A 24,244-nucleotide genomic window follows, 5' to 3' on the forward strand; every position below is an offset into this window, starting at 1 on the left:
AAACTAAGGAGCAGAAAGTCACCTTAAAGAGGACATAGAGTTCCTCCAACTCGTCCATGCTAAAGGCGGTCTCTGTCACAACACTTCTGACCTGGGTAAATAATTGCATGAACCGAGGATGCAGAACAATGTTAAGTGTGAACGAAAGGAGGTATGATTTACAACCACGGCATTGTCTTGACATTTATCCACGCTCCCTTCTGATTAGACACAACTCACCACGTTGCGCTTTGTTGTATCTTCGATGGTTTGGATGACCCTCAGCCTCTGTTTGAAACGCATCTGCTCGATCACGTCGGCGCGGATGGAGCCGAATTTCTGAGGGCCAAACAAACATCAATGGAGGCATCCCATCTTGATGGCAAAAAACATGGCTGGGCGATATATCGACAGTCTACATATCGTGGGTTTACACTACAGGCTCTTCTTCACTCTTTCCCGTCTCTCCTTCTCACAGACAGCAAGCGCACCTTCTTGCATACGTCACATACGTATACGCCCTCGCGGAGCAGAGTGGTAGCAGCATGGGTAACATTAGCTGTGATGCTAGCGGAGCCGTGCGAGTGGTAATACGAGAGAAAGAAGGTGCAAATGTGGTAAAGGAAGGAAGAATTAATTCCCAATAAAAACAGCTGGGGGTCCATTGTCTGGCGGTGGTTTGGCTTCAAGTGGGAATATGTCGAACAGACAACCGGAATTTCTCAAGTGTGGGGCAAAAGTGTTGCTACAAAAAGTAGCATTACTGCTAATATGTAGCATCATTTGAGAATGAAGAGTGCTTACTCCGCATGTCAACATCTCCGTTCGAGGCCACACGCCCACACCATCAATATGCCGAGGCAAACATTTCCAGATCAACACCATATGAAAAAAATAGTCAACAACAAAAGAAGATAAAGTCTGCAGTAACCTACCACATAGCGAAGGACGAACACTATTTGATTTCCTATTACGCAGCTAATTTTTATTTAACAGTTATTGAAATATCTTGTGTGACATCATGCACAAAAGTGCACTTTATTTGTTGTAAACTATTGTAGTGGCGTTCTGTACAAAAAGTGCACTTTAATAAACAGGTGGGTGCCATGATTGGGTATAAAAGCAGCTTCCGTAAAATGCTAAGTAATTCACAAACAAGGATGGGGCGAGGATCACTACTTTGTAAGCAAATTGTCGAACAGTTTTAGAACAACATTTCTCAACAAGCTACTGCAAGGAATTTAGGGATTTTACCATCTACGGTCTGTAAAATCCTCAAAAAGTTCAGAGAATCTGGAGAAATCACTGCACGTAAGCGATGATATTACGAACTTTTGATCCCTCAGGCGGTACTGCATCAAAAACCGACATCAGTGTGTAAAGGATATCACCAAATGGGCTCAGGAACACTTCATAAAACCACTTTCAGTAACTACAGTTGGTCGCTACATCTGTAAGGGCAAGTTAACACTCTACTATGCAAAGCCAAACCCATTTATCAACAATATCCTGAAACGCCGCCGGCTTGGCTGGGCCCGAGCTCATCTAAGATGGACTGATGTAAAGTGGAAAGGTGTTCTGTGGTCTGACGAGTCCACATTTCAAATTATATTTGGAAACTGTGGACGTGGTGTCCTCCAGAAGAAAGAGGAAAATAACCATTCGGATTGTTATAGGCGCAAAGTTGAAAAGCCAGCATGTGTGATGGTATGGGGGTGTATTAGTGCCCAAGGCATGGGTAACTTACACATCTGTGAAGGCACCATTAATGCTGAAAGGTACATACAGGTTTTGGAGCAACATATGTTGTCATCCAAGCAACGTTATCATGGACGCCCCTGCTTATTTCAGCAAGACAAGTGTTACAACAGCGTGACTTCGTAAAAAAAGAGTGCATGTACTTTCCTGGCATGACCACAGTCCAGACCTGTCTCCCATGGAAAATGTGTGGCGCATTATGAAGCGTAAAATACGACAGCGGAGACCCCGGACTGTTGAATGACTGAAGCTCTACATAAAACAAGAATGGGAAAGAATTCCACTTTCAAAGCTTCAACAATTAGTTTCCTCAGTTCCCAAACGTTTATTGAGTGTTGTTAAAAGAAAAGGTGATGTAACACAGTGGTGAACATGCCCTTTCCCAACTACTTTGGCACATGCTGCAGCCATGAAATTCTAAGTTAATTATTATTTGCAAAAAAATAAAAAATAAAGTTTATGAGTTTGAACATCAAATATGTTGTCTTTGTAGCATATTCAACTGAATATGGGTTGAAAAGGATTTGCAAATCATTGTATTCTGTTTATATTTACATCTAACACAATTTCCCAACTCATATGGAAACAGGGTTTGTAGTTTGTTTTAAAGTGTCTCTATTTCCATCCATCCATTTCCTACCGCTTATTCCCTTTTGGGGTCGCGGGGGGCGCTGGCGCCTATCTCAGCTACAATCGGGCGGAAGGCGGGGTACACCCTGGACAAGTCGCCACCTCATCACAGGGCCAACACAGATAGACAGACAACATTCACACACTAGGGCCAATTTAGTGTTGCCAATCAACCTATCCCCAGGTGCATGTCTTTGGAAGTGGGAGGAAGCCGGAGTACCCGGAGAGAACCCACGCATTCACGGGGAGAACATGCAAACTCCACACAGAAAGATCCCGAGCCTGGATTTGAACCCAGGACTGCAGGACCTTCGTATTGTGAGGCAGACGCACTAACCCCTCTTCCACCGTGAAGTCTCTATTTCCATGTTGTAAAAATAATTTTAAGAAACACCATATATTTTACAGTAAAAGTCTGGCAACTAAGCAGCCAGTTTTTTTCTGTAAAAAAACAGTGGCAAAATCCACAGATTTTTTTTACTCTTTACAAAAAAAAAAAAAGTTAAGTATTTAAATTCAAAGGCAAATTTGTGAATTATTTACTGTTACAAGCGGCCCTCTAATGGCAGCCATGACTGCGAAGTGGCCCTCGATGAAAACAAGTTTGACACCCTTGCCCTGGGTGGAGCCCGCGTACCATTAATCAAATCGAATAAAATTAACTTTATTTACATAGCACATTTAAAATTTACCACAGGGGTAGCCAAAGTGCTGTACAATGGGCAGGTTCAAAACGAGAACCGAGCAAACACAACACAACACAAACAGAACACAATAATAAAAAAAAAAAATTAAAAATAAATAAAACATAAAAACTGGTTGACAGCAGGTGTATAATGGGGCACCATTGCAGGATGGATATCACTCAGTGTTAAAAGCCATGGAATAAAAGTATGTTTTTAAGAGAGATTTAAAATGAGGAACAGAGCAGGCTTGTCTAACACTCAGAGGTAGGTCGTTCCAGAGCTTGGGAGCAGCAGCAGCGAAAGCTCGGTCACCTCTAAGCTTCAGCCTTGTGTCAGGGACCGTCAGTAGCAGCTGATCGGCTGATCTTAGGGATCAAGTGGGGCAGTAAGGCTGAAGGAGGTCGGAGAGATATGTTGGCGCCGGGTTGTTTAAACATTTAAAAACAAATAGGAGTTTAAAATGTATTCCATAACGCACAGGGAGCCAGTGAAGGGGCGCTAATATAGGGGTGATGTGCTCACGTCTGCGGGTCTGTGTTAGCAGACGAGCAGCAGAGTTCTGCACCAGCTGCAGGTCTGGCTAATGTCTACATACAGGCCATTGCAGTAGTCTAAACCATTCCAGATAAAGACGTGAATCAATTTCTCGAGATCATGTCCTGACAGAAGCGGTTTCACTTTCACTATTTGGCGTAATTGATAAAAGCTTTTTTGAACGACGCTGCTGATTTGTTTATCGAATTTAAAATCTGAGTGGAACTTTACCCCCAGGTTTGTGACACAGTCGCTGAGATACGGGGACTGAGTGCCGAGGTCAACGTTGGGGGAGAGAGAGCGACTTTGACGGAACAACATAACTTCTGTTTTGTCTTCATTTAGGCTCAGGAAGTTAGCTGAAATCCAGGCTTTGATGTCGTGCAGGCAGTCAATGAGACAAACCGTGTTATTTTGTGCCATGGGAAAATAGATCTGGCAATCATCGACATAAAAATGAAATGCAATACCGTACTTCCTAAAAATAGAACCAAGGGGGAGAAGGTAAAGCGCAAATAAGTTTGGGGCAATGATAGAGCCCTGGGGGATCCCGTGTGGTAGAGGAGCCGTGGAAAACATAAAACAGTCTATTTTTACACGGAAATTCCTGTCGGCTAACTACGACCGGAACCAGTTGAGGGCGGCGCCCTTAATACCCACACAGTTCTCAAGACGAGTGATTAGGAGGCACACATACCACAGTTTGAGAACCACTGGTCTAAATATCTGGCCACACAAAGGAGTGCCACGTATGGGGCTGCATGAGTGCCATCAGTATTAGGGAAGCTGTGGTTCATACGTGCACTGGGAGAGTAATCAGTTGGCAACACAAATGAGTTACAAGACTATTGTGCAGTTCACGAGTGCTATCAGACATGGAGTGAGCTTCGGTTTTGCTTCGGTCATTGAGCCACACAAAGCATTGCCATTATGTTAAAGAGTCCCAATCAGTAAAAGGTTGTTCACTCTAAGGCTGGTCCAGGTCTCGGGTAAATGTGGCGCACCAACAAACCGCGTTGTCAGCAATATTTCACCATGGCAGCACTTGGGAGGACTATGCAACAATGAGCGGTTTGAAGACGGTGTAAGTTTATGGAACAAAAACCTTGTCTAGCAAATACCTCATAAGAGCTGCGGACCAGTTTGAAGATGTCCACCTCTGGATGTGGTTCTCCATTGTCCGTCAGCAAGGAGTGCAGATGTTGGATGGGAGGCAAGGTGCTGTCCTTATTGGTCACGTTGTCCAGGTACCTGGAAGAAGAACATGTCTATTTATCTGTCTATCAACCAAAGCTCCTCATCCCACCCCCCGGATTGTGTAAATAATTCAATGTACATACCATGATGATTAACTTGTGTGATGACTGTATTATGCTGATAGTATATATTTGTACCATGAATTGATTAACGTGGAGCCCGACTTAAAGAAGTTGAAAAACTTATTGGGGTGTTACCATTTAGTGGTCAATTGTACGGAATATGTACTGTACTGTGCTATCTACTAATACAAGTTTCAATCAATCAATCAGTCTCCTCTTAGGTTTAGGAGTAGCCAACGACTAGAACACAGGTGTCGAATTCAAGGCCCAGGGGCCAGGTGTGGCCCGCCGCCTCATTATATAAGGCCTGGAAAAAATATGTGTCAATAAGGTACCATACCTTTGCATACTAAATGTATTTGTTCTTTCCGTTTGGACAGAATAAAAATTACGTACTGAATGAAATTGCACACTTTCTCAACTTTATTATTAACCAATATTGCAACAAATATTGTATCATACTTTAAAATTTTTGAGGTTAAAGTAAAAACAAATGCTGTGGATATCTCCTTGAACTATGATTTCAAAGCAAGTTAACCATCAAATTGTTCACTCTAGGTTTTACGGCTTAAATAGATGTTGTTTTTTTTACAGCATATTAACTTATAAGAAAAAAATCCCATCCATTCATTTTCTACCACTTGTCCCTTTCAGGACCAAAAAATAAAAACATTTTCCCTCAGTAAATTTCTGTCAACTGAGCGTTATTTTCAGAGTAAAACCTACACTTGTTGTTTTTACCGTGTGTTTCTGGAAGTGGAAAAAGGGTGGCACTACTGGTTAGATCAGGGGTCACCAACGCGGTGCCCGCGGGCACCAGGTCGCCCGTAAGGACCAGATGAGTAGCCGGCTGGCCTGTTCTAAAAATAACTCAAATAGCAGCACTTACCAGTGAGCTGACTCTATTTTTTAAAATTGTATTTATTTACCAGCAAGCTGGTCTCGCTTTGCTTGACATTTTTAATTCTAAGAGAGACAAAACTCAAATAGAATTTGAAAATCCAAGAAAATATTTTAAAAACTTGGTCTTCACTTGTTTAAAAACATTTTTTATTTTTTTTACTTTGCTTCTTATAACTTTCAGAAAAACAATTTTAGAGAAAAAATAAAACCTTAAAAATTATTTTAGGATTTTTAAACACATATACCTTTTTACCTTTTAAATTCCTTCCTCTTCTTTCCTGACAATTTAAATCAATGTTCAAGTAAATGTATTTCTTTTATTTTAAGAATTATAAACAAATTTTAATTTAATTCGTCATTATAGCTTCTGTTTTTTCAACGAAGAATATTTGTGAAATATTTCTTCAAACTTATTATGATTAAAATAAAAAAAAAATTGTTCTGGCAAATCTAGAAAATCTTTAGAATCAAATTTAAATCTTATTTCAAAGTCTTTTGAATTTCATTTGAAATTTTTGTTCTGGAAAATGTAGAAGAAATAATGATTTGTCTTTGTTAGAAATATAGCTTGGTCCAGTTTGTTATATATTCTAACGAAATCCAGATTGGATTTTAACCTATTTAAAACAGGTAATCAAAATTCTAAAATTAATCTTAAACAAGAAAAATTACAAATGATGTTACGTAATTTCTTTTGTAAATTTTTTCAAAAAGATTGGAATTAGCTAGTTTTTCTCTTCTTTTTTCGGTTGAATTTTAAAGAGTCGAAATTGAAGATAAACTATGTTTCAAAATTGAATTTTCATTTTTTCCCTGTTTTTCTCCTCTTTTAGACCGTTCAATTAAGTGTTTTTTTCATCATTTATTCTCTAAAAAAACCTTCCGTAAAAGGAAAAAAAATGTACGATGGAATGACAGAGAGAAATACCCATTTTTCAATATAGATATAGATTTAGTTATTAAAGGTTAATTGAGCAAATTGGCTATTTCTAGCAATTTATTTAAGTGTGTATCAAACTGGTAGCCCTTTGCATTAATCAGTACCCAAGAAGTAGCTCTTGGTTTCAAAAAGGTTGGTGACCCCTGGTGAATGTCCGCCCTGAGATGGGTAGGTTGTGAGTTCAAACCCCGGCCGAGTCATACCAAAGACTACAAAAAATGGGAGCCATCAACTCCCTGCTTGGCACTCAGCATCAAGTGTTGGAATTGGGGGTTAAATCACCATAAATGATTCCCGGGCACAGCCACCGCTGCTGCTCACTGCTCCCCTCACCTCCCAGGGGGTGATCAAGGGTAATGGGTCAAATGCAGAGAATAATTTCGCCACATCTAGTGTGTGTGTGTGGCAAACACTGGTACTTTAACATTTTTTGACAGTAAAAAACTGGCAGCTCGGTTGCCAGAATTTGAAAAAAATAACAGTGATGCCGTTTTTCTATTAACAGTAAAACCACAGTAAAATTCTGGCCACTGAGCTGACAATTTTTTGATTTACTGTAAAATGTTGTAAAAAAACAACACTTTTTATTACACTAAAATTCCAGTGAGTGAGTTGCCAGTTTTTACTGTAAAATTACAGATTTTCTTTTTACAATGTGCTTATAAAAATGTAAAATGTTGTAAAAAAACAACAACACTTTTTATTACACTAAAATTCCAGAGAGTGAGTTGCCAGTTTTTACTGTAAAATTACAGATTTTCTTTTATAAAAATATATATATGATATTCAAATGTATAGGCAAATTGATATATTATTCGCTCTAAGGACAGCCCTAAGTGCAATGTGGCCCTTGACGAAAAAAAGTGTGACATCCCTGGACTCGAAGGTCCCGTTCCTCGTTCTTTACCTGCCCAGCACGGTCATGGCCTCGCCGTCGTCCTTGCACCCCAGCAGCTGGTGGATGTTGGCGTGTAGCACGGAGAGCGCCAGCTGAAAGATCACCTTGATGCCGTCGTAGAAGAAGCAGTCCACCACCACCACGGCGCTCTCAAACGGCATGACCGACAGGAAGAGGGTGAGGAACCAGGAGAGCGAGATGGTGGAGATGACGCCCAGGTCCTGCATGCAGTCATACAGCTGGGGCACGTACTCGCGCGCCAGCTCCTCGAACACGCCTTGGTCCACCAGAGCTCCTGGCATGGATGGAACATCACAATGGGACCTCCAGGTAAATAACCTTCTTTCTATTCTTATAATGTCCTCCTCTGTATAGAAGGAACATTGTGATTTGTAAACAGCAGCAGTTATGATACTGTAACGGCCCACAAGCACAAGGTTGTCTATCCTCTCCTAATAAATGATGTGCCCTTGAGCAACATACTGCAGTAGACCATGTGATTTCTCTCAGCCAATCAGGGAAGCTCCTAATAGTAAAAGTGCCACAATAAAATAGAAATTTACAATATCTGCAATGCCAAAACAACAATATTTTTTTTCATTACAGTAAAAAAAACATGTACTACAACCCTTATGGCGGGGGGTTATTGTGTTTCTTTTTAAAAACATTTTGAAGTAATACTTTTTTACCAACTTATCAGCATTAATAAAAATAATGCAACAAAATAATATTAGCCATACCTTCAAGAAATACAAGTTAATACAGTAAAACACAATATACAGTACTACAATTCTCAAACTGTGGAGTAATTTTGTTTCTTTTTAAAAAAGATTCAGAAGTAATATATTTTTATCGACATAACACCATTAATAATACTAATACAACAAAATAATAATAGAAATACCTTCAAGAAATACAAGTTAATACAGTAAAACACAATATACAGTACTACAATTCTCAAACTGTGGAGTAATTTTGTTTCTTTTTAAAAAAGATTCGGAAGTAATATATTTTTACCAACATAACACCATTAATAATACTAATACAACAAAATAATAGAAATACCTTCAAGAAATACAAGTTAATACAGTAAAACACAATATACAGTACTACAATTCTCAAACTGTGGAGTAATTTTGTTTCTTTTTAAAAAAGATTCGGAAGTAATATATTTTTACCAACATAACACCATTAATAATAATAATACAACAAAATAATAATAGAAATACCTTCAAGAAATAGAAGTTAATACAGTAAAACACAATATACAGTACTACAATTCTCAATATGTGGAGTCATTTTGTTTCTTTTTAAAAAAGATTCGGAAGTAATATATTTTTACCAACATAACACCATTAATAATACTAATACAACAAAATAATAGTAGAAATACCTTCAAGAAATACAAGTTAATACAGTAAAACGCAATATACAGTACTAAAATTCTCAAAATGTGGAGTATTTTTGTTTCTTTTTTAAAAAGATTTAGAAGTAATATATTTTTACCAACATATCATCATTATAATAACAATAAAACCAAATAATATTAGCAATACCTTAAAGAAATACAAGTTACTTCAGTAAAACACAATATACAGTACTAAAATTCTCAAAATGTGGAGTATTTTTGTTTCTTTTTTAAAAAGATTTAGAAGTAATATATTTTTACCAACATATCATCATTATAACAATAAAACCAAATAATATTAGCAATACCTTAAAGAAATACAAGTTACTGCAGTAAAACACAATATACAGTACTACAACTTTCAAAATGTGGAGTAATGTTTCTTTTTTTTTTTAAATGTGGAACTAATATATTTATCATTATAAATAATAATACAACAAAACAAAAATACTAATATTAGGTATTACAGTAAAAAAAAATGTCTCACGCTATACAGTCCTGTAACAATTTTGGGGGGTTAATTTCATCTTTTACTTGTACTGTAATATACTTTCATCCGCTTATTATAAACAATAATATTAATATAAAAACGTTACTGAAGATAAAAAATCTTGCCAATTTCCACATACTATAAAAATTACCTCCCTTCTTGGCACTCAGCATCAAGGGTTGGAATTGGGGGTTAAATCACCAAAAATGATTCCCGGGCGTGGCCACCGGTACTGCCCACCGCTCCCCTCGCCCCCCAGGGGGTGATCAAGGGTGATGGGTCAAATGCAGAGAATCATTTTGCCACACCTAGTGTGTGTGTGTGTGTGTGTGACAATCATTGATACTTTAACTTTATATTGCAACAAAATTATATTGTAGTTGAAAACCATTCCAAATATAAAAATAATGACTCAAAAGTTTGAAAGAGTAGCTGGTATATGAGTGAATTGCACACTCACTAGCTGTATTGACACTGCATTGATACAGTATTGTTGATTCAAAGTGAAAGTAATGTCAAATATAGCACACTATTTACTGAAGGATGAGCTGTCACTTTAAAGCCGAAAGAAGCTCTTCCTGATAAACACCGTTTAATGAACAGCAGCTGTATCAGTCGCAGGTTTGTTTCTTAAAGGGGAACATTATCAGCAGACCTATGTAAGCGTCAATATATACATTGATGGTGCAGAAAAAAGACCATATATTTTTTTAACCGATTTCCGAACTCTAAATGGGTGAATTTTGGCGAATTAAACGCCTTTCTGTTTATCACTCATGTGGTGATGACGTCAGAACGTGACGTCTCCGAGGTAATACATTTTCGTTTGCAAACACCGGGTCTCAGCTCTGTTATTTTCCGTTTTTTCGACTATTTTTTGGAACCTTGGAGACATCATGCCTCGTCGGTGTGTTGTCGGAGGGTGTAACAACACTAACAGGGAGGGATTCAAGTTGCACCACTGGCCCGAAGATGCGTCTGCCGCCAGACCCCCATTGAATGTGCCAGAGTGTCTCCACATTTTACATGGCACAGAGATGTATGGATAACCTGCAGATGCATTTGCAACGTTAAAGCCAACTAAATCACAAAGGTGAGTTTTGTTGATATTGACGTATGTGCTAATCAAACATATTTGGTAGCGGCGTGACTGCCAGCTAATCGATGCTAACATGCTACACTAATCGATACTAACATGCTAATTACCGGCGGTGCTAAAGCAGACATGGTACAGAGATGTATGGATAACCTGTAGATGCATTTGCAACTATATCACGTTTCTTTCCACCCATATTTAATACGAAAAAAACACTTACCAATCGACGGATTTAAGTTGCTCCAGTGTCAAGAGATGCGAAAGTCCTGATCGTTTGGTCCGCACATTTTACCGGCGATGCTAACGCAGCTATTCGGCCATGCTATGGCTATGAATAGCGTCAATAGCTATTCGCTTAATAGCTTCAGTTTCTTCTTCAATACTTTCATACTCCAACCATCCCTTTCAATACATGCGTAATCTGTTGAATCGCTTAAACCGCTGAAATCCGAGTCTGAATCCGGGCTAATGTCGCTATATCTTGCTGTGCTATTCCCATTGTTTGTTTACATTGGCAGCACTATATGACGTCACAGGGAAATGGATAGTCGCATCGTAAATAGCGAAAATCAAGCATTTTAAAGCTTTTTTCAGGGCTATTCGGGGACCGGTAAAATTTGGAAAAAAACTTCAAAAAATACAACAAGCCACTGGGAACTGATTCTTATTGTTTTTAACCCTTTTGAAATTGTGATAATGTTCCCCTTTAAAGTGACACACTTTGAGGGTCACAGCATCACTCCTTGTGTGTCATAAGGCATGCAAGCTTCAGTCCGATGAAAAAAAGCAACGTACTGACCTACGACCCTGGTGTTGTAGTAGTCTGGCAGCATCCTCTCACAGAGCGCCACTAACAACCAGAAGGCCTCCTCCTCTTTGGCGTAGAGCAGCAACACCGACGTCACGATATTCATGGCCTGAAGCATCCACGAAATATCTTTAAAATTCTTGCACGTTACCATTATGTCCACCCAGACCCGCCGTAGGCTACCTGGCAGTATCCGATGTTCGGGTTTCGGAAGGCGTAAGCGGTTAGGACCCGGCGAAGTGCAGCAATACCGATCTCGTTCTGGAAGGCGGGGTGCTCCGGCAGCGAGCGGTGAAGGTCTCGCTCGATCTCTTCCGTGGCTAAGTTGTACTTCCCCATCGACCTCTCCACCAGGTCTTCGTAATAGCCGGGATTGGTGGCCATCTCGTTGATCGCCCCTGGAAAATGTTCCAGGTGAGGACAGCGATAGGTGAGTTTACCGTATAAACCAAAAGTTTGGACACACCTTTTTTCTCCTCATTCAATGCGTTTTCTTTATTTTCATGACTATTTACATTGTAGATTGTCAAATCAAAACTATGAATGAAAACATGTGGAGTTATGTACTTAACAAAAAAAGGTAAAATAACTGAAAACATGTTTTATATTCTAGTTTTTTCAAAATATCCACCCTTTGCTCTGATTACTAATTTGTACACTCTTGGCATTCTCTTGATGAGCTTCAAGAGGTAGTCACCTCAAAGGGTTTTTACTTCACAGCTGTCAGAGTTTTTGTCAAGTGTTTTGCTTTTATGCTGTGCTTATCCCACACTTGAAAGGATGTACCGATGCTGAATGTGGCTTCTGGATTTCACTCAAAAGACCTGACTGTTAAATGATAAATGGGTTGTACTTGTATAGCGCTTTTCTACCTTCAAGGTACTCAAAGCGCTTTGACACTACTTCCACATTTACCCATTCACACACACATTCACACACTGATGGAGGGAGCTGCCATGCAAGGCGCCAACCAGCACCCATCAGGAGCAAGGGTGAAGTGTCTTGCTCAGGACACAACGGACGTGACGAGGTTGGTTCTAGGTGGGATTTGAACCAGTGACCCTCGGGTTGCGCACGGCCACTCTCCCACTGCGCCACGCCGTCCCTGTTGTTATTTGTTTGTTGTTATTTGGTTCCTTTTATTTTTCCTTTACTTTGCAACAGTTTCTCCAAACGAAGAAACAGCTTCTTTTTTCTTTTTAGTCTTTATAGCAGTCTTTTCAGTAGTCTTTTTAGGTGAAAAACCTTAAAGGACAAAACACCACAAGATTAACATGCTGTAAAAAAGAAAATCAATCAATTACCAATCCCATAATTTACAATAATCAATTTGGCTATCAAACTCTTAACCATTAAACAAGTGCAAGAAAATGGACTAATCTTTTCCCTTTAAGTTAAAACAGATTTTAAATAAATTGTCTCACCAAGATACATATAAAATACATTCTTGCTACTATATTGGATCCACTTTGGACTGGACTCTCACCGTTATGTTACGTCTCACCTTAAAACTCATCTGTATACTCTAGCCTTTAAATAGACCTCCTTTTTAGACCAGTTGATCTGCCGCTTCTTTTCTTTCTCCTATGTCCCCCCCTCCATTGTGGAGGGGGTCCGGTCCGATGACCATGGATGAAGTACTGGCTGTCCAGAGTCGAGACCCAGGATGGACCGCTCGCCTGTATCGGTTGGGCACATCTCTACGCTGCTGATCCGCCTCCGCTTGAGACGGTTTCCTGTGGACGGGACTCTCGCTGCTGTCTTGGATCCGCTTGAACTGAACTCTGGCAGCTGTGTTGGATCCACTATGGATTGAACTTTCACAGTATCATGTTAGACCCGCTCGACATCCATTGCTTTCGGTCCCCTAGAGGGGGGGTTGCCCACATCTGAGGTCCTCTCCAAGGTTTCTCATAGTCAGCATTGTCACTGGCGTCCCACTGGATGTGAATTCTCCCTGCCCACTGGGTGTGAGTTTTCCTTGCCCTTTTGTGGGTTCTTCCGAGGATGTTGTAGTCGTAATGATTTGTGCAGTCCTTTGAGACATTTGTGATTTGGGGCTATATAAATAAACATTGATTGATTGATTGATGTTAGATCCACAATGGATTGGACTTTCACAATATCATGTTAGACCCGCTCGACATCCATTGCTTTCGGTCCCCTGGGGGGGTGGGGGGGTTTGCCCACATATGCGGTCCTCTCCAAGGTTTCTCATAGTCATCATTGTCACTGTCACCGACGCCCCACTGGGTGTGAGTTTTTCCTTGCCCTTATGTGGGCTCTACCGAGGATGTCGTTGTGGTTTGTGCAGCCCTTTGAGACACTTGTGATTTAGGACTATATTGATTGATTGATACTTTTATTAGTAGATTGCACAGTACAGTACATATTCCGTACAATTGACCACTAAACGGTAACACCCCAATAAGTTTTTCAACTTGTTTAAGTCGGCGTCCACGTTAATCAATTCATGGTAAATAAACATTGATTGATTGATTGATTGATTGAACCCCAGAAACACAACAGATAAATGCAGCAGAAAACTCAATATGCAAATACATAAAATACCTAACCAATTAACCACTTATTTTAGATACATATTTAAAATCCATATCAAATATAAATGTATTGTTAATTTAGCAGCGAAACACTCAATCTTAAACGCTGTCTACCGGTAGAAAAATGCTCCGTTTCTTATGCTCTCCCTAGCAGCCAATGATCCAGCACAGTTAAATCCAACCATCCATCCATTTTCTACCGCTTGTCCCTTTCGGGGTCACGGGGGGCGCTGGAGCCTATCGCAGCTGCATTCGGGTGGTACATCCTGGACAAGTCGCCATCTCATCGCAGGGCCAAAACAGACAACATTCACACTCACATTCACACACTAGGGACCATTTTTAGTGTTGCCAATCAACCTATCCCCAGGTGCATGTCTTTGGAGGTGGGAGGAAGCCGGAGAACACTTTAAATTGAGCCACTTCACCCTCCTGATGAAGCAAACTGCTCCAACATTTATCAGACCAAGCAAAGAATATACACCAACACTTCATTACTAAAAAAGAGTTAAACAAACACCGTGTGTATTTAGCCTCCTGACTAAGCACGCTACATGCACACAACCCCCCCATCTCACCAGTGCAACAGGTGCGTCACACCCAGAAAGAGAACTAGAGCACAATCTTACTGGTTGTCTGTTCAGCTTTTGGCTTTAATACACTTTTGTCACAACTCTGGGTTCTCTGTAAGGAACTAAACTTTGTCCCACTCTGCGCGGGGGTGTTTTGTACTCCTTGATTTGACACAGCTGTCTAATTACCGGGCTCTCGCACCAGCAGATGTGACGGGAGCGCGCCGCGCCATATCTGCGCGTAAACCTAAATAGATCGGCTTTGATCATATAAGCATACCGCATTTTTCGGATTATAAGTCGCTCCGGTGTATAAATCGCATTTTTGGGGGAAATGTATTTGATAAAACCCAACACCAAGAATAGACATTTGAAAGGCAATTTAAAATAAATAAAGAATAGTGAACAACAGGCTGAATAAGTGTACGTTATCCATCCATCCATTTTCTACCGCTTATTCCCTTTTGGGGTCCTGGCGCCTATCTCAGCTACGACGCATAAATAACCAACTGAGAAGGTGCCTGCTATGTTAACCTAACATATTATGGTAAGAGTCATTCAAATAACCATAAGAACATGCTATACGTTTACCAAACAATCTGTCAATCATAATTATAATTATTTGATATTGTACGGCAGGGGTGTCAAACTCAAATACAAAGTGGGCCAAAATTTAAAACTGAACAAAGCCACGGGCCAAGGTTGAACAAATTAACCTTTTACTAGCGACCCAAACAAGTTTTGCATTGAATATTGAACAAGCAAGGCTTATATAACTTTATAGTGACATGCAAAATACAGTTTCAAATAATAATAACAATAATCAAAAAATATCAATTGCATATCAAATAAAATTTAAATAAAAACTGAATGCCTCTTTTCTATTTGCAGCCTTCTGAGGTAAATATCAAAATCAACTTTTTCCAAAGGCCAATAATAAATTTGAAAGTAAAATAACAATAAGGAATGAATCAAACATTCAAGCCTTGAAGTAGCAAGAGAGTGCATGAATAAATCGTTAATTTTTTTGCTACACTGATTTGCTTTGACAACGCTTATACAACTTAATTGTGCAAAATCAACTTTCAAAAAACAAACGAAAAAACATAACAGAAATAAATTTTTTATAAAAAATGTAATGCCTCTTTTCTATTTGCAGCCTTCTGAGGAAAATATCAACATTAACTTTTTCCACAAGCTAAAAAATTTGAAAATAAAATAATGAGGTGGTCGGGGTTGTGGGGTGGCGGGGTTTGGTGGTAGCGGGGGTGTATATTGTAGCGTCCCGGAAGAGTTAATGCTGCAAAGGGTTCTGGGTATTTGTTCTGTTGTGTTCATGTTGTGTTTAGGTGTGGTTGTTCTCCCAAATGTGTTTGTTATTCTTGTTTAGTGTGGGTTCACAATGTGGTGCATATTTGTAAGAGTGTTAAAGTTGTTTATACGGCAACCCTCAGTGTGACCTGTATGGCGGTTGATCAAGTATGCGTTGCATTCACTTGTGTGTTTGTGTGAGCGTACAAGCCGCATATACTATGTGACTTGGCTGGCACGCTGTATGTACAGAGGAAAAATAGACGTAACGACAGGTTGTGGAGAACGCCAAAGGCAGTGCCTTTAAGGCACGACCCCAATATTGTTGTGCGGGGAGAAATTCGGGAGAATGGTTGCCCCGGGAATATTTTCGGGAGAACTTCGGGAGTCTCCCGGGAAAATCAGGAGGGTTGGCAAGTATGAGTATAAGCGGTGAATGCGGTGTTATAACACCGGCGGGCCTGCTCTAATGTCAATTTGATATTGCATCAAGGGCCAAATTTGGCCCGCGGGCCAGAGTTTGAAACCCATGTTGCACGGTAAAGTGTTAATAATTTCACACATGAATCGCTCCGGAGTATATGTCACACCCCCAGCCAAACTATGGAAAAAAACTGCGACTTATAGTCCAAAAAATACGGTACTTGCCAACCCTCCCGATTTTTCCGGGAAACTCACGAATTTTAGTGCCCCTCCCGAAAAACCAGTCTGCCGAATTTCTCCCAATTACCACCCGAACAATAATAATAGGAGCGTGTCTTAAAAGCATTGCAAATAGCGTCTTCTTCCACGTCGTCACGTCTGCTTTTCCTCTATAGAAACAGCGTGCCAGCCCAGTCACATGATACATACGGTACCAAAGTGAATGCAAAGCATACTTGGTCAACATTCATACGGGTCACACTGAGGTTGGCCTTATAAACAACTTTAACACTGTTACAAATATGTGCCAAACTGTGAACCCACACCAAACAAGAATGACTAACACATTTCAGGAGAACATCTGCACCGTAACACAACAGAACAAATACCCAGAATCCCTTGGGGACGCTACAATATACACCCCCGGTACCACAAAACCCCGCCCACCTCCCAAATTCGGAGGTCTCACGGTTGGCAAGTATGCATATAAGCCGACTGGCTGAACTAATGCCGAATTATATACACCTTACCTGGGGTTGTCTAGGTGAATAGGGGTGCAGATGTGCTTTATGATAAAATATAATGTTATTAAGTGGAGTTTGGCTGGTTGCCAAGCCACCACGGTTGCGTGCTCACGCATCAGCTGACGAGACAGCTGTTCGCCGCTGCAGTTTTGGTGCCTTCAGTGACAATCTACAATGTATATAGTCATGAACTTAAGGAAAACACATTGAATGAGGAGAAGGTGTGTCCAAACTTATACTGTATATGCCATGGGACTAAAGCTCACCTGAGAAGAGGAGCCAGAGCTCTCCTCTCATGCCCTCGGGGATGCCTTTCAGGACCAGTTCTTTAGTCTTATCGGTGCGGTACATGCACACCCCCTGGCCGTACTCGGTGAAGTGGTTCTTCCAAGCCTGCTCCTTCAGGAACTCTTTAGCCTGAGCAAACAAGCAGGAATAATCATTTAAAGAAAGGCTTTTTAAAGTGTTACAGGGTAAGCTTCCCCGATATTGATGTCGAAAAACTACGCTTATGTTTTCGAGAAAACTATTATGACAAGGTACAATCTTGGACAGGGAAACTTGTTTTTCAATTTGGCGCTCTTCCCTGCCATGCCTTCCTGTGCGGGCGAGTCGCACCTCTGGAGCCTGGAACGCCGAGGCTAGCTGTGTTTGCTCGCTCTCAGTTTGTAGTGTGCACCAAGCACTTATCCATGGCGAGATGGATATTTACAACCTTTATTTAACCAGATAAGAAACCCATTTAGATCAAGATTTATTTCACAAGGATCACCCATATAGATATGATACTATTAAAAAAATAAAAAACAACAAAACAAATATTGCGGTCCAAAATGCAACACTTATCAAAAAGAAAAATCTAGTTTCATTTTACAAAGTCTCCAAGGCGGAAGCGTATTGAAAAGTATCCAGTAACAAACGTATCCGCATTATTCAAATGTATGCATCAGGGACTGAACTTAATCATTGTGGCTCAAAAATGGTTGTAAAACAGTACCGTATTTTTCAGACTATAAGTCGCAGTTTTTTTTCCATAGTTTGGCCGGGGGTGCGACTTATACCCAGGAGCGACTTATGTGTGAAATTATTAACACATTACCGTAAAATATCAAATAACATTATTTAGCTCATTCACGTAAGAGACTAAGATTTCATGGGATTTATCGATTATGAGTGACAGATTGTTCGGTAAATGTACAGAATGTTCTATATGTTATAGTTATTTGAATGACTCTTACCATAAAATGTTAGGTTAACATACTAGGCACCTTCTCAGTTGATTATTTATGCCTCATATAACCTACACTTATTCAGCCTGTTGTTTACTATTCTTTATTTTAAATTGCCTTTCAAATGTCTATTCTTGGTGTTGGGTTTTATCAAAAAAATGTCCCCCAAAAATGAGACTTACACTCCAGTGCAACTTATATATGTTTTTTTCCTTCTTTATTATGCATTTTCGGCAGGTGCGACTTATACTCCAAAAAATACGGTATAAGTCGCACTGGAGTATAAGTCGCATTTTTGGGGGAAATGTATTTGATAAAACCCAACACCAAGAATAGACATTTGAAAGGCAATTTAAAATAAATAAAGAATAGTGAACAACAGGCTGAATAAGTGTACGTTATATGAGGCATAAATAAGCAACTGCTATGTTAACCTAACATATTATGGTAAGAGTCATTCAAATAACAATAACATATACAACATTACCAAACTATCTGTCACTCCTAATCCATAAATCCCATGAAATCTTATACGTCTAGTCTCTTACGTGAATGAGCTAAATAATATTTGATATTTTATGGTAATTAAGTTAAAGTACCAATGATTGTCACACACACTGGGTGTGGTGAAATGTGTCCTCTGCATTTGACCCATCCCCTTGATCACCCCCTGGGAAGTGAGGGGAGCAGTGGGCAGCATCGGTGCCGCGCCCGGGAATCATTTATGGTGATTTAACTGTGGTGAACTGAATTTTTCATGTTTTTCGGTGTTGGTTTGCACGTCATGTTTACTCTCACTCTCGCCCACAGTCTGGAGTGCAGCTGACGCTGGGCAATCATGCACACCTAAAAGTTGATTAGGTGGCCTATTTAGTCTGGGTGCTGACGGCCTGTCAGTGCCGGAACTTTGTATCCAATGCAAGTTCACTCGCATGTGTCTTGGCCTCCCACGCACTCGCAGTCTTTTTAGTCTGTCTTGTGCACCTCTCAGGTTTGCCTATTTATACCCTAGCCTTGTCTAGCGCCTTTAGTTAACATTTTGTTTCTTTGTTTTACTTCGTGTTTTGAAGTAAATTATCCTAGCTTCGTCTAGCGTCCTTATTTTGTACTTTGTACTCCTGTTTTGTATTTTTCCCAGCCTGTATTGTTACTAGCTTTGTCTAGCGTTTTCTGTTCTATTTTTGGTTGTTTGATATAGTTATTTATTCATGGTGTGTTTTTGTATTTCCACCATCGCCTTTTGTTTTGGCTATGTTCCACTTCCACCTAAATAAAGAAAGAACTTAACTATACCAAACTACGTCTCTGCATCCTTGGGATCCACTCTCCAATTTCGTAACATTAACCCCCAATTACAACCCTTGATGCTGAAGGGAAGTAATGGGTCCCATTTTTTTATAGTCTTTGTTATGACTCGGCCGGGGTTTGAACTCACAACGCACCGATCTCAGGGCGGACACTCTAGCCACTAGGCTACTGAGTAGGTGTTAATAATTTCACACATAAGTCGCTCCTGAGTATAAGTCGCACCACTGGCCAAACTTTGAAAAAAACTGCGACTTATAGTCCGAGAAATACGGTATACTTTACATTATTAATGCTTATATTTTGTTGCTTGTAGAAAAAAGTTGTCGTATCAAAGGCAGGAAGTTGTGATGCCTTGCATTCATTTCCCCGGTGTGTGAACCAGCTCACCAGTTTGGGATTGAACTCCTCCGGCGAGCGGCGGCGGTACATGGTCATGAGGGCCTGCGTGGCGGTGGGCACGCTGCTGTCGTTCAGGTTGAAGCTCCGCTCGCCCTCCGAACACAGGCTGTGCTGTGGGCTGGTGGAGAGCAGCGACCCGTGCTGGGAGTAAACCTTGAAAAGCAGAAAAAAAACACATCTTCAAGGACAAAAGCGCAGCTTCTTATATCGGCTACGCCGGAACGATTCTCCACCTCGTCGTCGGAGCTGTTGAGGCTGCCGGTGAGTTCCCGCTCCAAGGAACTCTTGGAGGGGGTCTGCTGCAGGAAGTCGGAGATCCTCTGCACCAGGAAGTCTCGGTCCTTCAGATTGGCAAACAGGAAAGTCATGCGGTTCTTGGTGCTGATGGAGACCGGGCTGGGCAGCACGTTGGAGCTGTCTGCCTTCTCCACGATGGTCACCTGCAGGACGTGGTGGACCATGCAGCTAAATCTTCCAGTTTGATATTTTGACATTGCTTGCCACATGCGCTTGACTACACTGCATCATGAGAGGTGCCACATTTTTTGGATACCTTATGTGAGGGTCAGTATATTAAAAACAGCTCTTAGTATGATACCTGAAGTATTACCACAAAATTAAAGAGAGCCTAAGTACATTTAAAAAAAAATAATAATGTGATTTCTCTCAGCCAATTAGGGAAGAGAGGAAATAATTGCAAAAAAATGTGTAATAAAATAGATAATCCAATGCAATAATGAAGCATATAATTAAATATCAAATAATTTGATATTAATAATACAAATAATTAAAATATAAAAAACAATTACAATCTATTTAAGTGAACATAAGGTTTAAGAATATACTACTGAATATATTTGGGGATTTAAAAAAATAATTTTGCTGAGATATTGTTATAAATATAATAATATAACAAAGCCATTATTATACATATAAAAAAATGTTTATGAAAAAAGTTCCCCCAAAAATATGTGTCACCACAATACAATTTTGGAAGTTAGAAAGGTTAAATTTCAATGTGACAAAATGCAAAGAAATCATAGTAATATTATTTATCATTATTACAAATATATTTAAAAAAATGTTTGCAAAAAAATTGTATATTAAAATAGAATAAAATAGTATACTGCAATAAAGTAATGAAGCATATAATTAAATATCAAATAATTTGATATTAATAATACAAATAATGAAGAAAAAAAAATACTAGCTATTTAAGTAAACATAAGGTCTAAGGATATACTACTGAACATTTTGGGGATTTATTTTTTTTTATATATTTTGCCAAGATATATATATATATATATATATAATAAATATACTATACATACTGTATATATATTTTAAACAATGCGACAAAACTTCTCCAAAAAATGTCTCACTACAATACAATTTTAGAAATTAGAAAGGTTTCATTTCACTGTCACAAAATGCAAGGAAATCATAGTAATATTATTTATTATTATTACAAATATAATTAAAAAAAAAAATGTGTTTGCAAAAAATGGTATATATAGAATTGTATACTGCAATACAGTAATGAAGCATATAATTAAATATCAAATAATTTGATGTTAATACAAATAATGAAAATACCAAAAAATACAAGCTATTAAAAGGTTTAAGAATATACTGCTGAATATATTGTGGATTTTTTCTTTCAAATAATTTTGCAAATATACAAATATTTTCACAATTTTAAAGCCGTTATTATACATATTTAAATGTATCTCACTACGATACCATTTTAGTGTGACAAATTGCAGGGAAATCATAATAACATTATTTATTATTATTACAAGTGTAATAATAAATAAATGTTTTTATTTAAAAAAGTTCAAGTTCAATAAATGTCTTGCTAAGTCCTACAATAACTTTCTTGGGATGAACTAAGGCATTAGATGATGATGTAATCATGTGTGAGGGTACAGTATGTGGTCACTTCTTTTGCTGGACTGACCTCCCGAAGTGGAATAATGAGGCTACACTGCATCTCCTCTTTGCTGGTGAAGCAGATGTAGTTGGTGGAGACAAACATCTGTCCCAGAATGTGCATTTTGTTAAAAGGAGTCCACAGGGTGCACCCTGTGTGCCCGTCCAGTTTTTCATCTTTGGGCAGACGGAACAGCGCCCTGTAACGCTCGCTCTTGGCTCTGGCATCCAAGTCCCTGGAGATATGACCGCACAGTCATTAAATAGCCGACATTTGCAGGAAAGAGGTCAGAGTCGTGTAACAAGTCACCTCTTGAGGGCCGACACCTTCTTGGGCGACTTCTTCTTGAGTTTGGGCAGCGAGCGGTCCTCCTCGAAGCCCTTGTTGTCCAGGAGCTGACGCATGGCGATGTTGGCCAGCTGCTCCGCCAGCTTGAAGGTCTCGTTGATGTTGAGGAAGACGGAGAAGACGTGCTCGTGGCTGCGCGTGCTCACCTTGATGCCGTCGGGCAGCAGGAGGGTGGCGCTCTTCTCCAGCTGCGTGATGTCCGCCCAGCGCACCACCAGTTTGACTGATGGAGAGAGAGACAGACAAATAGACTGTGGGAGATGAAAGTGAACCACGCCGCCCGTGTCAGTGCATAAAGCAATGTGACCATTTCTCCCAGCTGATCGGATGACAAATCTAGAACGATAATGTGCCTGACTACTGCACACATCTGCTGGATTCATGCAGCACTTGGCCCCATTGCAAGACAACTAATGAAGAAAAATGAAAGATATGAACCTCTATCCTGATCGGCACCAAAATCTAACTTTCTACTTTCTTTCTTGGCTTATATCCAGCTTCCCTTCAGAGTTTTGTAGTTTGAGTATAACTAATTAAAACCATGATTAAAGAAGTACTTTGAAAAGTGTGTCTTTTATTGGCCTACAACAAAGATTTTTTTCTATTTCATTTTTTATAATTATATTTATCTACCCACCCATTTTCTTCCGCTTATCCGACGTTGGGTCGCGGGGGCAGCAGCCTAAGCAGAGAAGCCCAGACTTCCCTCACCCCAGTCACTTCGTCCAGCTCCTCCCGGGGGATCCCGAGGCGTTCCCAGGCCAGCCGGGGGAGACATAGTCTTCCCAACGTGTCCTGGGTCTTCCCTTTGGCCTCCTGCCGGTCGGACATGCCCCAAACACCTTGGGTGGCATCCTGACCAGATGCCCGAACCACCTCATGTGGCTCCTCTCCATGTGGAGGAGCAGCAGCTTTACTTTGAGTTCCTCCCGGATGACAGAGCTTCTCACCCTATTTATTTATTTGAATCTAATTTTACTAATTAATTTTAATAATTTCAATATTAAATAATACTAATACATTTAAAAATATATATATAATTTTACAAATTTTACCATATTTTTAAATGCATTTATTGATGTATATACATTTTACAATTTATATTTGAACATTTATTTGGATGCTATACTTTTCAGATATTAAATGTAGCCAAAAATGGAAGAAAATTAAAAAAATAGATCAATGCAATTGTGTATAAAAGCTTCTGTGGCTAATTTACAAAGTAGCACTTCAGCTTGAAATGCATTCATAACCACAATGTATACCACTGGGCATCCCCCGACTGTTAATGATACACGATAATGCCCAAAGTATTTGGCCATCTGCCTTTACTCACATATGAACTTGAAGTGCCATCCAATGGATTTGTCCAAAATGTTTTGGTATACTGGAGCATTCAAAGTTCCTTTCACTAGAACTAAGGGGCCAAGCGCAACTCCTGAAAAACGACCCCATAATTCCTCCTCCACCAAATTTCATACTCGGCACAAATCAGTCCGAAATGTAAAGTTCTCCTGGCAACCTCCAAACCAAGACTCATCCATCAGATTGCCAGATAGAAAAGCTGGATTCATCAGTCCCGAGAAGGCGTCTAGAGTCCAGTGGCGACGTGCTTTACACCACTGCATCCCACGCTTTGCATTGGACTTGGTGATTTATGGCTTAGATACAGCTACTCGGCCATGAAAACCCATTCCATTAAGCTCTCTGCGTACTGTACGTGGGCTAATTGGAAGGTCACATGAAGTTTGGAGCTCTGTAGCAACTGACTATGCAGAAAATCTTTGCACTATGCGCTTCAGCTTCCGCTGACCCCTCTCTGTCAGTTTATGTGGCCTACCACTTTGTGGCTGAGTTGCTGTTGTTCCCAAACTCTTCACTTTTCTCATAATAAAGTTGATTTTGAAATATTTAGGAACAAGGGAATTTCATGACTGGATTTGTTGCACAGGTGGCATCCTATGACAG

At 39.8% G+C, this 24,244-nt stretch overlaps 1 protein-coding gene across 1 annotated transcript in view; it reads right to left on the minus strand.

The window, feature by feature from the left end:
* Nucleotides 1–24,244, minus strand: part of tbc1d9 (TBC1 domain family, member 9 (with GRAM domain)) — a 104,945-nt gene that overhangs the window by 16,698 nt on the left and 64,003 nt on the right. The window contains exons 5-15 of the mRNA XM_061881065.1: nucleotides 22,238–22,499; nucleotides 21,956–22,163; nucleotides 20,229–20,435; nucleotides 19,984–20,148; nucleotides 17,326–17,476; nucleotides 11,633–11,847; nucleotides 11,441–11,558; nucleotides 7,657–7,942; nucleotides 4,709–4,838; nucleotides 220–318; nucleotides 23–91 (exon numbers count right to left, since the gene is read on the minus strand). Of these exons, the coding sequence (XP_061737049.1) occupies nucleotides 23–91; nucleotides 220–318; nucleotides 4,709–4,838; nucleotides 7,657–7,942; nucleotides 11,441–11,558; nucleotides 11,633–11,847; nucleotides 17,326–17,476; nucleotides 19,984–20,148; nucleotides 20,229–20,435; nucleotides 21,956–22,163; nucleotides 22,238–22,499 (1,910 nt within the window). The remainder of the gene's footprint in view (nucleotides 1–22; nucleotides 92–219; nucleotides 319–4,708; nucleotides 4,839–7,656; nucleotides 7,943–11,440; nucleotides 11,559–11,632; nucleotides 11,848–17,325; nucleotides 17,477–19,983; nucleotides 20,149–20,228; nucleotides 20,436–21,955; nucleotides 22,164–22,237; nucleotides 22,500–24,244) is intronic.

The sequence above is a fragment of the Nerophis ophidion genome, linkage group LG20, assembly GCF_033978795.1.
Source record: "Nerophis ophidion isolate RoL-2023_Sa linkage group LG20, RoL_Noph_v1.0, whole genome shotgun sequence".
Classification (NCBI taxonomy): domain Eukaryota; kingdom Metazoa; phylum Chordata; class Actinopteri; order Syngnathiformes; family Syngnathidae; genus Nerophis; species Nerophis ophidion.